General features: G+C 40.0%; 1 protein-coding gene across 1 annotated transcript; it reads left to right on the forward strand.

Annotated features, from left to right (window-relative positions):
- Positions 1 to 1,607: 1,607 nt before the first annotated feature.
- LOC139390589 (protein FAM199X-like) lies at positions 1,608 to 7,169 on the forward strand. Its single transcript, XM_071137807.1, has 7 exons — positions 1,608 to 1,721; positions 3,101 to 3,285; positions 3,403 to 3,622; positions 3,715 to 3,867; positions 3,951 to 4,112; positions 4,265 to 4,525; positions 5,738 to 7,169. Exons 2-7 carry the CDS (start codon positions 3,116 to 3,118, stop codon positions 5,912 to 5,914), a joined length of 1,143 nt encoding a protein of 380 aa, XP_070993908.1. The 5' UTR covers positions 1,608 to 1,721; positions 3,101 to 3,115; the 3' UTR covers positions 5,915 to 7,169.
- The last annotated feature ends 8,020 nt before the right edge of the window (positions 7,170 to 15,189 follow it).

Below are 15,189 nucleotides of genomic sequence, written 5' to 3' on the forward strand. Positions count from 1 at the left end.
TTGATAACTACCCAAATCTCTCTCAGACAATGTCAATTTGATCAATATATTCACCTGTAATCACCCCTCCTCCTCAAATTAAATGCTAATTAGCAGCTAATGTGGCTATCATACAGAACTACACATCCTTTCACTAGCTTTGAAGTAATCACTCAATGTGCAGTGTGGGAAAAACCTCCACATTTCTCCATGCAAACTCTCATTGACAAGTAACAAGTAACCTAGCAAGTAGAAATTATAGCCTTTTTAGTTTCTCGTGTAAATAATTGATATTGTGTTTTTCTTGTGTGTATTCTTGTTTAGCATTTAGAAAATTACTTAGCTAGCTACTTTATTTTTAAAATTATCATTTTTTAAATTATTGTATTTCACCTTTATTTAACCAGGTAGGCTAGTTGAGAACAAGTTCTCATTTACAATTGCGACCTGGCAAAGATAAAGCAAAGCAGTTCGACACAAACAACAACACAGAGTTACACATGGAGTAAAACAAACATACAGTCAATAATACAGTAGAAAAATAAGTATATACAATGTGAGCAAATGAGGTGAGATAAGGGAGGTAAAGGCAAAAAAGGCCATGGTGGCGAAGTAATAAATACAATATAGCAAGTTTTAAAAAAATGTGTATGAACTACGTGGAATATTTGTGGACCATTGGCTTCCCTGAAAACAGGTACTGACAGGAGGCGTAACGAGAATGCTGATTGGAATAAAACCTCAAGGTAAGAACTGATTTGTGTGAAACTATTTACAAGATATGCAGTGCCAACTCTAGGAGAATGTGGTCCTTGAAAACTCCTCTAGTCCAGCAATATGAGTCTGCCAGAGGTCATCACTTTGGATGGGAATGGTGATGGAGGTTTTGGTGGCCCACACAACGAAGAAGCAAGTGTCCCTTCCAGTAATGTGGAGCTGCCCATGGACCTGGTGCCAGTAAGGATGGTCTTCAGAGACTGTAAGACCCTCCCTCCTGGATATAGAAATCCTTCGACTTCACTGCCTTTAGCAATTTAAACATATTTTTCTAACCTTTATTTAACTAGGCAAGTCAGTTAAGAACAAATTCTTATTTTCAATGACGGTCTAGGAACAGTGGGTTAACTGCCTTGTATTTGTATTAGTCAAAGGGGTCCAACTCAGTCTCTCATTAAGTATGGATCAGGGGTCCGAACAAACTAGGAGGTGGGCAGAGCCAAGCACGAGCTAGCGAGAGCCTATTGGCGCGTTCTAGCATTCAATTGCATATTTCCGTTAGGACACGCCTACTCTGAAGTGCGCAATAACGCAATTAGCCTTTGCACTAAACAACGTATTTTGGCAAAGGGTAAAGTCTACAAAACTTAGTCCACTATGTCCGTAATAGTTTTATAGTTTGGATAACAGAAAGTTGTATTGAGATTAAATGTTGCATCGATGAGAACATTTTCAGACTGTCGGCCAAAATCCATCTAATTTCATTTTCTCCCACTGTCGACCTCTTCGCTTCCTCTGGAAACGCCAAGTGGATGCTCCAGATTTATACGTTCGGCGAAATAGAACAATGAAACAGATATCTGTCCTTCTAGTAGTCTTTTCCATGACATGCCATCTACTTCCTATTTTCACTTGCAAGGGGGCGCAGTCGTTTTCAAAGCGTCGAATTGACGTGTGTGATTGCGGAGTTGCGTAGTGTTTGCAAATGGAGGAGGAAATAACTGTTTTTCTCTGAACAACTGCAGGTTTGTTGTTTGGTCAACTTCTTTCGACCAGGCAAGGTCTTCCGTGGCAAATAATGTTGGGCATATTATTAGCGAGTTGATTATTATCTCGAACAAGCCAGCTAATGTTAACTCTGCCTTTTCGATTTCGCGGAGGATTTAGCTAGCGAGGCCTCGTTGTTTGCCTTCAAAATGATGTATTTTTGTCCCAAAATAACTAGCTAGCTAGATCATTAGCATGTAACATGTTAACATTTGAAATTGACAAGTTATCCATCTACTGTACCTTGTTAGTTAACTGACTCTAACTCGGAAGCTTGCTTGGGACGCTAGCTAACTAGGTAGTTAGCCGGTGTTAGCAATGTTTTGTTAACAGACCGCTAGTCGCTACGCTGCCAGTTAATTTGTCTTGCCAGCCTATCTCAGATACACTATGTACAAAATAATGTGGCTACCGCTTCAAATGAGTTGATTCGGGAATTTCAGCCACACCCGTTGCTGACCGGTGTATAAAGTCGAGCACACAGCAATCTCTATAGACAAACATTGGCAGTAAAATAGTCTTACTGAAAAGCTCAGTGACTTTAAACGTGACACCTTTCCAACAAGTCAGTTTGTCAAATTGCTGCCCTGTCAACTAAGTGCTGTTATTGTGAAGTGGCAATGTCTAGGAGCAACAACGGCTCATCAGAGAAGTGGTAGGTCACACAAGCTCACAGAACGGGATCGCTGAAGCTTGTAGTGAGTAAAAATCGCCTGTTGCAACAGTCACAATAACTGTTCATTGGGAGCTTCATTAAATGGGTTTCCATGGCTGAGCACCAGCATACAAGGCTAAGATCACCATGAGCAATGCCAGGTGTCGGCCGGAGTGGTGTAAACTCACCGCTAATGGACTGGAGCAGTGGAAATGTGTTCTCTGGAATGATGAATCACGCTTCACTATCTGGCAGTCCGACGGATCTGGGTTTGGTCGAATGCGAGTAGAACGCTACCTGCCTACCTGCCTTTGTGGAGGAGGAATGATGAGTCTTGGGCTGTTTTTCATGCTTTGGGCTTGGCCCTTTTGTTCCTTTGAAGGGAATCTTAATGCTACAGCATACTACAGCTTGCGGAATCAAGTCTCCACAGCAATGCTCCAACATCTAGTGGAAAGTTTTCCCAGAAGAGTGGAGGCTGTTATCACAACAAAGGGGGGACCCACTCCATATTAAGGCCCATGATTTTGGAATGCGATGTTTGATGAGCAGGTGTCCACATAGTTTTGGTCATGTAGTGTAGGTAGGTAGCTAATCTGCTTAATTATCCAAGTGGAAAGAGCCTTGTTTAACATTTCCCTGGCTAGCTAGCTACCTATAAAACATTTTCTAATTACACTTATTTCCCACTGTTTTTCTCAGGTGGAGAAAACCAAAATGTCTGAGGCTCTTTATGAAAAGTTCCTCTCTCCAGAGGAGCCCTTTCCACGGCTGCTGTCTCAGCGAGGGAACATCAGTGAGACGGGCACATTGGATGTCAGTGACTTTGGCTGTCAGTTATCCTCTTGTCACCGGACAGACCAACTGCGCCGCTTACATAGTAACAGGTAAGGCTGATGGCTAGCTACCTGTTTTTGACTTGCATTCCACTTTTTAATGCAAGACGGTAGTGGAACAGGCTAAGCTAACCACACCAAAATGTTGCTTTTGTTGACTGTTTTCAGATGGAACCTGACTTCTTGTGGAACTAGTGTGGCCAGCTCTGAATGCAGTGAGGAGCTGTTCTCCTCCGTCTCTGTGGGAGACCAGGAGGACTGCTACTCCCTTTTGGATGACCAGGAGTTCACCTCCTTTGACCTGTTCCCGGAGGGCAGCGTCTGCAGCGACGTGTCTTCCTCTATCAGCACTTACTGGGACTGGTCAGACAGCGAATTTGAGTGGCAGGTATGTGCCCCCCAATGTGATAACTTGACAAAAATATTTATGTTATGTTGGTAGTTTTTCCATTTGGGTTAATGTTTTTTGTTTATCCACAGTTGCCTGGAAGTGACATAACCAGTGGAAGTGATGTACTCTCTGACATCATACCCAGTGTTCCGAGCTCCCCATGCCTCTCCTCCAAGAGAAAGACCAAACCACATAGAAATCTGGATGAGCTCCCTTGGAGTGCTATGACCAATGATGAACAGGTATGGAGACCAGCTCTCAAATTCACAATGCCAGAATTGTAAAGCAGTGGTTGCAGATGTTATAGGCTTTGTCTCTCTGTCAGGTGGAATATATTGAATATCTAAGCAGAAAGGTCAGCACAGAGATGGGGCTACGAGAGCAGTTGGACATCATCAAGATCATTGACCCGTGTGCACAGATATCCCCCACAGACAGCGAGTTCATCATTGAGCTCAACTGCCTGACGGATGAGAAACTGAAACAGGTGAGTGAATAGCACATATGGTACACACTTTTTATTTTTTTTATAAAAAAAATATTGGATTGTGACACTGTGCAGTGTATTCACATCTAAAGAAATAGTACAACTTTTCAGATGTAAGTTGAACCTGAAGTTTTAACATTCCTATCCTCCAGGTGAGGAACTACATCCGGGAGCACAGTCCGCGGCAGCGCCCCAGCAGCACCCGAGACAGCTGGAAGAGGAGTGGCCACAGCAGTGCTAGCACTAGTGGGGTGAGCAGCAGTAATGCTAGCTTGGTCAGCAGTGCCAGCAGCTCCACTGGATCCACAGGCTCCACCGGCAACTCCACGTCCAACTGCAGCACAGCTAACATCAGCCGTGCCCACAGCGACGGGAACCTCTCCAGTGCAGCTGAACGCATCCGGGACTCCAAGGTAAGGCAGGGACTTCACTCTGACTGTTGAAGTTCACTATGGCTTTTGAATAGCTTTCCATACCTACAGATTAAACAGCTACTAAAATTGAAATTGCAATTAGACTGAAATCAACAACATACAGTGCCTTGATCTTTGGAAACAGGATGCACCTGAGCTTTAAATAAAAACAGACAGAAGTAGGTATCCTCCCTAGAAAAATGGACCAATGATTTGGACATCTCCCTTACAGGGAAGCTCAGAGGAGAGGAAAGTATCTACCAGCGCCAACAGCATCTTGCGTTATTAAAAACCACATTTTATCTAGTATTATGCAGTATTTTATGTTTTGCTAGCTTAATCTCCCTCGAATAGGTTTTAAATAAAGAGATGAAGAGTATTTAGATGAAGTAATCTTCCTTCCCTCTTCTTCCTGTAATTTATTGCCTGTTTGAGTTGTTAGCTTAAAAATGCTAAAAACTGTGCTAGCATACTATCTACTAACCCACGGATGGGAGGCATAGACAAGTGGAAAAATAAACCAACACTGAAACAGAGGATGTTGACAAGGCAGAGGGAGACCTGCATTTTGAAAAAACATAAGTTCACTTGGGAGGCTACAGTGAGGTTCAAAAGTATTTGGACAGTTTGTTTTAGCTCTGTACACCAGCACTTTGGCTTTGAAATGATACAATGACTGAGGTTACATGAATGTAGAAGTGTTTAGAAGCATATTCTGAAAAGATCCTCAGATTAAAACTGACACTGTTTACACTTTAACCTCATAGTCATTTAAAATCCAAGGTGCTGGAGTACAAAGCCAAAACAAACATATATCACTGTCCAAATACTTTGGGACATCAATGTATGTATTCCTCCTTGCATTATTATTGCAATCACTTCCATGTGGCGTCAATGTGGTGCGCGTTACTCTACATGAGGTATTCAAATGGGTTTCTATTTGATATGTACACACTCCTACAGTTTTGCACAGTGATAACAGGGAAATATTCTCAATATGTAGGTAACCTACTGTAGGATGAAGTGACCAGATATAATGGAAAATGGATCTCCTGCCTCAAGTAAAAAAACATTACCCTACATTTGAGTCATGGAACCTGTAGCCTGAGCCTTTGTTTTGCACTGCTTGGTGTGCTGTCTGTTCTCTTGTGTGTGTGCTTGGTGTGCCACTGCCACACATTGCTTATCTTCTTGTCCTATTTGTGTTGGAAGAAACGCTCTAAGCAGAGGAAGCTGCAGCAGAAAGCCCTGCGTAAGAGACAGCTGAAGGAACAGAGACAGGCCCGCAAGGAGAGGCTGAGTGGCCTGTTCCTCAATGAAGAGGTGCTGTCACTCAAAGTCACAGAGGAGGAGGACCATGGAGACGATGTGGTGGACGTCTTCATGTGACAAGAATGAATGAGTCAGTGTTCCCTCTAAGCCTCACAATAACGTCCTCCGCTAACATCATAGCTGGTCCCACATCCTAGAGCCCCATTCACATTGAAGCAAAGCTGCCCTATTGGGACCATTCTTGAGTTCTAGTTTATATCCTTAGAATTGGACACCTGCACAGAATTATTATTTTTAAATGAAGCACCTTGTTTTGAAGAATCTAGTTCTTTTTTTTGTTCTTTAAAAAAAAGTTTTATTGTCTTAATCTATAAACATTGGTAGTATGATCCTGCTGAGGCAAAGCACTGAGCACTAATATTGAATGAGTATTCAAGTAAAACTACCAAATGTATCTTAAGATGAGGTTAACTTCCTAATTCTGTGGTTCATTTAATGTTGAAGGCATAGATGGAACACTGAGTCACTGCATGGGAAGTGATAACGCAATGCCAACAGTGATAAGTGCTTAAAAACCGCTTTACATTTTTTTTTATATATATAAATGCGGTTAATCATAAAGAACAGTTTTTGCATCAAGTCTTCCCTTTAAGTTAAAATATGAAGGCTTACACATTCATAAATGCAACATGGTAACACAGTGCTCACCGCTAACAAGTCTTTAGTTTTTTTCTTGTGTTTTGTGCATGGGGGCTAGGGTTGAGCATGACATGTAAAATAATGCAGATATCCATTGCATTGCACACAGGAGATATTTTTATGTTGCCCGAATGACATGAAACTTCAGTATGACTGTATTGTCTTTGAATGGGAAGGTATTTCATGATGTCTTGGCTTACTTGGCTACTGATCCTGTCCTGTAGAACTCATTACTCTTTCCACTTCAACAGTTAACACTAACTGCTGTACATTAGAACATGTATTTACCTTAAGAAGCTTTACTTCGCTTTGTCTTTTTCCTGTATAAAGTTACGCATTTAAGTCATTCTGAAAACAATATAATAGATCAACTAGATATTGTGAGTAGATCTTTATTTTGAATGAAAGCGATGAATTGCCATAAAACAACTATTTCTGTGTATATTGTACCATTCATTCTGGGGAGGAAAGTTCAACGGACCAAGATGGGACGTTTTTGTTGGTTCTTTTTTGGAAGTCCAATTATAAATTGTATATACCACAACCATGTATTACTGACCTGACTGCGGTGTTGGAAATAGTGTTGCAGAACAGACGCAAACCAGAACTGTTTCTGTGTGATGTACTCAATAGTAATGTAACGCATAATGAGAAATAAATTGACATCGACGCATCATATTTTCCTTGTCTCTTAATTTTCATTAGAGAGAAATATATCAATGGATACATTTCTTCTTGATTGGCTTATGCAATGCAAATTGCAATGTCCAATATTTGTTACAATGACAATTTACAGAATCTCAGACAAATTAGAATTACACCTCAATATAAATGTATTCACAAAAGACATGCTAAATTTAAGCAATAAGGCACCAGGAGGTGTGGTATATGGCCAATATACCACACATTCTGCAACGCGGAGTGCATGGATACAGACCTTAGCCGTGGTATATCGGCCATATACTACAAACACCCGAGGTGACTTATTGCCATTATAAACTGGTTACCAACGTAATTACAACAGTAAAAATAAATGTTTTGTCATACCTGGGGTATACGGTCTGATATACCGTGGCTGTCAGCCAATCAGCATTCTGGGCTCGAACCCCCCAGTTTATAAATGACTATTGCACATATAATTTTACTAGCCTATACTTAGTCATTACATGAACTGGTTTCTTCTGGGGCTGACATTTCTTAAGACTAATATACTGTATGTCATTGTGTAACAGCATGCAATGGCTAAGGAGTTCATCATTTGAGCTTCATTGCAGATCAGTTTCCTCTGTCATAGACTGAAGGTCAATAGGTAGTGCATTAGAAGAAATACATTATAGGTTTAAACTGACACAACCGTTCTAAAGGGGAAGATAGTGTGTGAATGAAAGCAATGAAATTGATCTGTGATTAATCAGTGTGTTAGTGACTCCTCACTGTCCAGGGTACATTAGAAATGTGTTTGCTTAGCTCCATTAGCGTTATCTGGAAGAGATACAAGCACATACTCAGCTAGACTGTAATGGTGATGGAGGTGCCATATCATATGGATTGGATCCTAAAAAAAAATCTATTCCACTACCTAAAAACAGTGGATGCTAAATGATCTGATTAAACTTAGCTTGATACGATGTTAATCAAGAGAGTAATAGTTCATGCAGCCTATCTGACGTCTACTGATTTAGAGACCTATTTCCCTGAAATTGATGTCTGAAACTCAATCAAATCTGTTTATTTTGTCTGCAATGGGAATAAGGTATAGCAAGTATATCTATCACTCCAGTGTTTAATTGCTAAATTGTAATTATTTCGCCACTATGGCCTATTTATTGCCTTACCTCCCTAATCTTACTACATTTGCACACACTATATCGTTTTCTTTCTTTTGTGTTATTGCCTGTACGTTTGTTTATTCCATGTGTAACTCTGTTGTTCGTGTCGCACTGCTTTGCTTTGTCTTGGCCAGGTCGCAGTTGTAAATGAGAACTTGTTCTCAACTGGCCTTCCTGGTTAAATAAAGGTGAAATAAAAAAACTAAAAAAGAGGAAGAGACGAAGCGAGATGATTTACTCCACCCACAATCTGTCCTTGTGAGATAAGCCCTTTTTTTACGGAGGCCTATGATGGAGTGTCGATTTACATCAGCCCTATCTGATGGAATATACGTTTTGTAATGTTTAGGCTGTTACGAATGTACTGATATAAGTGGATGCATGTGGCATTTCGGGCACTTTGACAAAAACGACGACTGTAAGTTAGATGTGCCTGTTGTTCACACGCGCATCTGTCGTCTAATTGGCTAGAATGGTCCCACCTGATCTCCCCTGCCTTCTATCTTTGTGTACATGTATTTCCATCGTTAGACCAGCTACTTGGCTGTCTTGTCAATATAGTAGGTTGTCTTTGGTATCCCATTATTCCACTGCCATAGTTTTTGATGGGAGGTTTTAAATTAACATTGAAGTTAATTGGAAGCAGGTGCAGATTTCAATATAGTTGCTTTTCACTGTAATTAACTAGCAGGCATACACTGGTGAGTAGGAGGGCTGGGAATTTCCAGGCACTTCACGATACGATATTATCACGATACTTAGGTGCCGATAAGAAATGTATTGAGATTCTATATGTATCACGATTTATCAAAATGCTATATATTTGTTGTGTTTCGATACTGCGTTTTTTATGGAAATGTATTGTTCGGCGGCAGAGGGACAAGAGAGAGCTATAATAAACATTTGTTTTGATCAGTCATGAAAATAAAATTGCTGTAAAGGTTGGCTGGACATAAAATAAGATTGAGGCCAAACTATGGGTGGTGAAATACTAACGCTTTGGCATAGGTACAGCAACTAGCGTTAGCTAACGTTAACTACCTTGCAAAAACGGTCTGAGAATGGCTGCCACATGGAATGGGACCGTTACACAATTGAGCCATCGACAATACTACTGCAACACCAATGCATCAAGCCTTATATCATGAACAATGTAATGTATTTTTTTAATCAATTCTCTGTTGGCCCAAACAATTGAATAGTATACAATTTATGGAGCAAGAAATGCTGAAGAACTGATGTAAATAATAGGGCAACTCAGTGGCAGGAAACAGAGGATGCCAGAGCATGAGCTTCTTGTGATTATTTATACTTACAAAGAAACATAGAAATCTTACTGAGAAAGGATAGTCCCTTTTCAAATCACCACATCCTCTTTTCCAAGAAAAGCATCAGATACATTACTGATGAACCCACTATTTCTCTGAATTGCGCTGAGGGTGGCAAAGTCTGCATAACTTGAAAAAATAATCTGTATGAGAACAAGCTACTGCCAATGTTGCCGCTACCTTCTGTTTTCTGTAGTGTATGTACACAGACAGACTGTCCTGCAGAAATAAGTATTTGGTCATGCGTCATTGCCTTTCTGATGGTTGTATTTGTTCACATCCAAGAGAATAGGTGAATCAGAGCCACAAATTGGTCCCTGTGCTTCTTACTGAATACTAAGCACACCAGCAATGTTTACAAACCTTATCGGAAGCAATACACTTCCATTCATGTATTTATTTTAAGAGAACATAATGTAGGAACACTAGTGCTGATGATATCAGTTAGAGCAGATAGGGTGACTAAAGTTTATTTTGAAAATACTCTTGAGTCAAGATGGGGTCGTGAACTTCAGTCTCATCACCCATGAAACATTTGAGTGGCCCCGGTCTGCATGGCTAGTTGAACAGTAATGGCAACAACAAGTGTGTTATTTGTCTGTTAAATTAAGGCAGGACCTAAGTCATTCCCATCTGATTTCAGCAGGCGTTTGAAGCTTTGCAGTCATTTATTGCCTTAATGGTTTCCCATTGACAGGTAGGCTGCTCCTGAAATCCAAGCTGACTATTGTTTAGAGGAGCCTAACGGACTAGTCTGTCAAATCATGGTGTACCATTGTTAGCTGGTCTATTGCTTTTGAAATTGTGTTTTCTGTGTGCAAGACATTTGAAGGAAGTTTTGATTGACCATCAACTAGAGTGATTGTTATGTCTCGATCCCTTTTAACAAAGTCAATAATGTTATCTGAAAGCTTGGTCAATATCATTTGTGGATGAACATAACCTGAAAAAAGACATACGTATCCAGATGCACTGTACTGTATTTGCCACTAGGAATGTCAGGCGCATATTGAAAAGATCATGTTTAAGTGGTACAGAGATTTTTTTTTTTCATGTTTACAAAATATATGTTTTTGTCTATATATAGTTACCATATTTACCAAAAATACAGTGGGGAGAACAAGTATTTGATACACTGCCGATTTTGCAGGTTTTCCTACTGACAAAGCATGTAGAGGTCTGTAATTTTGATCATATGTACACTTCAACTGTGAGAAACAGAATCTAAAACAAAAATCCAGAAAATCACATTGTATGATTTTTAAGTAATTCATTTGCATTTTATTGCATGACATAGGTATTTGATCACCTACCAACCAGTAAGAGTTCTGGCTCTCACAGACCTGTTAGTTTTTCTTTAAGAAGCCCTCCTGTTCTCCACTCACTGTATTAACTGCACCTGTTTGAACTCGTTACCTGTATAAAAGACACCTGTCCACACACTCAATCAAACAGACTCCAACCTCCACAATGGCCAAGACCAGAAAGCTGTGTAAGCAAGGACATCAGGGTTAAATTGTAGACCTGCACAAGGCTGGGATGGGCTACAGGACAATAGGCAAGCAGCTTGGTGAGAAGGCAACAACTTTTGGCACAATTATTAGAAAATTTAATAAGTTCAAGATGACGGTCAATCACCCTCGGTCTGGGGCTCCATGCAAGATCTCACCTCGTGGGGCATCAATGATCATGAGGAAGGTGAGGGATCAGCCCAGAACTACACGGCAGGACCTGGTCAATGACCTGAAGAGAGCTGGGACCACAGTCTCAAAGAAAACCATTAGTAACACACTACGCCATCATGGATTAAAATCCTGCAGCGCACGCAAGGTCCCCCTGCTTAAGCCAGCGCATGTCCAGGCCCGTCTGAAGTTTGCCAATGACCATCTGGATGATCCAGAGGAGGAATGGGAGAAGGTCGTGGTCTGATGAGACAAAAATAGAGCTTTTTGGTCTAAACTCCACTCGCCGTGTTTGGAGGAAGAAGGATGAGTACAACCCCAAGAACACCATCCCAAACGTGAAGCATGGAGGTGGAAACATCATTCTTTGGGGATGCTTTTCTGCAAAGGGGATAGGACTGCACCGTATTGAGGGGAGGATGGATGGGGCCATGTATCGTGAGATCTTGGCCAACAACCTCCTTTCCTCAATAAGAGTATTGAAGATGGGTCGTGGCTGGGTCTTCCAGCATGACAACGACCCAAAACACACAGCCAGGGCAACTAAGGAGTGGCTCAGTAAGAAGCATCTCAAGGTCCTGGAGTGGCCTAGCCAGTCTCCAGACCTGAACCCAATAGAAAATCTTTGGAGGGAGCTGAATGTCCGTATTGCCCAGTGACAGCCCCGAAACCTGAAGGATCTGGAGAAGGTCTATATGGAGGAGTGGGCCAAAATCCCTGCTGCAGTGTGTGCAAACCTGGTCAAGAACTACAGGAAACGTTTGATCTCTGTAATTGCAAATAAAGGTTTCTCTACCACATAGTAAGTTCTGCTTTTCAGGTAACAGGTAACGAGTTCAAACAGGTGCAGTTAATACAGGTAATGAGTGGAGAACAGGAAGGCTTCTTAAAGAAAAACTAACAGGTCTGTGAGAGCCGGAACTCTTACTGGTTGGTAGGTGATCAAATACTTATGGCATGCAATAAAATATAAATTAATTACTTAAAAATCATACAATGTGATTTTCTGGATGTTTGTTTTAGATTCCGTCTCTCACAGTTGAAGTGTACCTATGATAAAAATTACAGACCTCTACATGCTTTGTAAAGGAAATCCTGCAAAATCGGCAGTGTATCAAATACTTATTCTCTCCACTGTATATAGTAAAGGTATTTTGTAAGATGTCCAACATCTTTACATTCAATCAATAAACCATACAGGACACACTACAAATACTAAATCAATAAACCATACAGGACAAACTACAAATACTAAATCAATAAATCATACAGGACACACTACAAATACTAAATCATTCAGGACAAATACTAAATCAATAAATCATACAGGACACGCTACAAATACTAAATCAATAAACCATACAGGACAAAATACTAAATCATTAAACCATACAGGACAAAATACTAAATCAATAAACCATACAGGACACACTACAAATACTAAATCAATAAACCATACAGGACAAACTACAAATACTAAATCAATAAACCATACAGGACACACTACAAATACTAAATCAATAAACCATACAGGACACACTACAAATACTAAATCAATAAACCATACAGGACACACTACAAATACTAAATCAATAAATCATACAGGACACACTACAAATACTAAATCAATAAACCATACAGGACACACTACAAATACTAAATCAATAAATCATACAGGACACACTACAAATACTAAATCAATAAACCATACAGGACAAACTACAAATACTAAATCATACAGGACACACTACAAATACTAAATCAATAAACCATACAGGACACACTACAAATACTAAATCAATAAACCATACAGGACACACCACAAATGCTAAATCAATAAATCATACAGGACACACTACAAATACTAAATCATACAGGACACACTACAGATACTAAATCAATAAACCATACAGGACACACTACAAATACTAAATCATACAGGACAAATACTAAATCAATAAACCATACAGGACACACTACAAATACTAAATCAATAAATCATACAGGACACACTACAAATACTAAATCATACAGGACAAATACTAAATCAATAAACCATACAGGACACACTACAAATACTAAATCAATAAACCATACAGGACACACTACAGATACTAAATCAATAAATCATACAGGACACACTACAAATACTAAATCAATAAACCATACAGGACACACCACAAATACTAAATCAATAAACCATACAGGACAAACTACAAATACTAAATCAATAAACCATACAGGACACACTACAAATACTAAATCAATAAACCATACAGGACACACTACAAATACTAAATCAATAAACCATACAGGACACACTACAAATACTAAATCAATAAACCATACAGGACACACTACAAATACTAAATCATACAGGACACACTACAAATACTAAATCAATAAACCATACAGGACACACTACAAATACTAAATCATACAGGACAAATACTAAATCAATAAACCATACAGGACACACTACAAATACTAAATCAATAAATCATACAGGACACACTACAAATACTAAATCATACAGGACAAATACTAAATCAATAAATCATACAGGACACACTACAAATACTAAATCAATAAATCATACAGGACACACTACAAATACTAAATCAATAAACCATACAGGACAAACTACAAATACTAAATCATACAGGACAAACTACAAATACTAAATCAATAAACCATACAGGACACACTACAAATACTAAATCAATAAACCATACAGGACACACTACAAATACTAAATCAATAAACCATACAGGACACACTACAAATACTAAATCAATAAACCATACAGGACACACTACAAACATTTGAACTGAATCTGATGATGCTGACATTCAACTAACAAAACACTGCACCAATATAAACCAAGATGGACTGGATAATGTCCCTTAATCTGTTGGACTACTGTCTGTGGACAGAGTGCTGCTTGGTGTGGGCAGTAGCCTCCTGTCATTACCCAGTATGGCAGCTGGTCTGGTCTGGGATGGTCTGGTAGCTTTGGTCATCATGGTTGGAGTGTTACCCAAAGGATTCATCACAGTTAAAAACCTTAGGAGATAAAAAATAACTTCAGGTTCCTATACTCTCCTATACTCTCTCGACTATCCCTATAGGACAACCATTTGGAGAACCCTTTTTGGTTCCAGGTAGAACCCTTTTGAATTCCATGTAGAACCTTATGGAGACAGCCAAATAACCCTTTTGGAACCCTTTTTTCTAAGAGTGTAGTATATTGACAAATGAAAACACCAAATGCATAGTCCCATCTCCCACATGGCGTTAGGGTTGGGTTTAGTCTGTCTTAACCATTACCAAGATGTGTAGCTATGCAAGTGTTTTTCAGATCAGCCACTGAGTAAATCCAAATTCTAATCGCTACACATTATGTAACATATGTCCGGCTCAACAGAAGACTGATATATACTACCTGCTGAAGTTTGGATGGATAAGAGGATGTCCACACAGTGAGACCCAGGCTAGAGTGCCAATATCCAGGGTTCCCACAGAGTCAGGCCCATATAGAGAGACTGTATGTGGGGTTCCCCCCCAGGATGGCTCCACCACAGAGGCCTGGTGCAGGGGGACATCCAAGTGCAGGCTCAGGGGGTTGGTTAGAGGTAGCCCAGGGACCGAGCTCAAAACACCAGCCTTCTCAAGCTTACGCCTCTTGGCTCTGCGGTTTTGGAACCACACCTGGACACACAGGTGGAGGAATGTAAGGAGCCTATTGATGGATCCATGTCTGACTACTATGTGTTGCAGCCTCACACTAAATAAGAATCAGCTCCAAGACCAACATTTACAGTATAAAGGGAAAAAACAAATGATTGAGTATG

The sequence above is a fragment of the Oncorhynchus clarkii genome, chromosome 31 (assembly GCF_045791955.1).
Source record: "Oncorhynchus clarkii lewisi isolate Uvic-CL-2024 chromosome 31, UVic_Ocla_1.0, whole genome shotgun sequence".
NCBI lineage: Eukaryota > Metazoa > Chordata > Actinopteri > Salmoniformes > Salmonidae > Oncorhynchus > Oncorhynchus clarkii.

Bases quoted from the DNA above. Each gene is read 5' to 3' on its own strand.
- LOC139390589 (XM_071137807.1), top strand. From the start codon at position 3,116: ATGTCTGAGGCTCTTTATGAAAAGTTCCTCTCTCCAGAGGAGCCCTTT. The intron at 3,623-3,714 runs GTATGTGCCCCC...GTTTATCCACAG, and splicing joins ACAGCGAATTTGAGTGGCAG to TTGCCTGGAAGTGACATAAC. The intron at 3,868-3,950 runs GTATGGAGACCA...TCTCTCTGTCAG, and splicing joins CTATGACCAATGATGAACAG to GTGGAATATATTGAATATCT.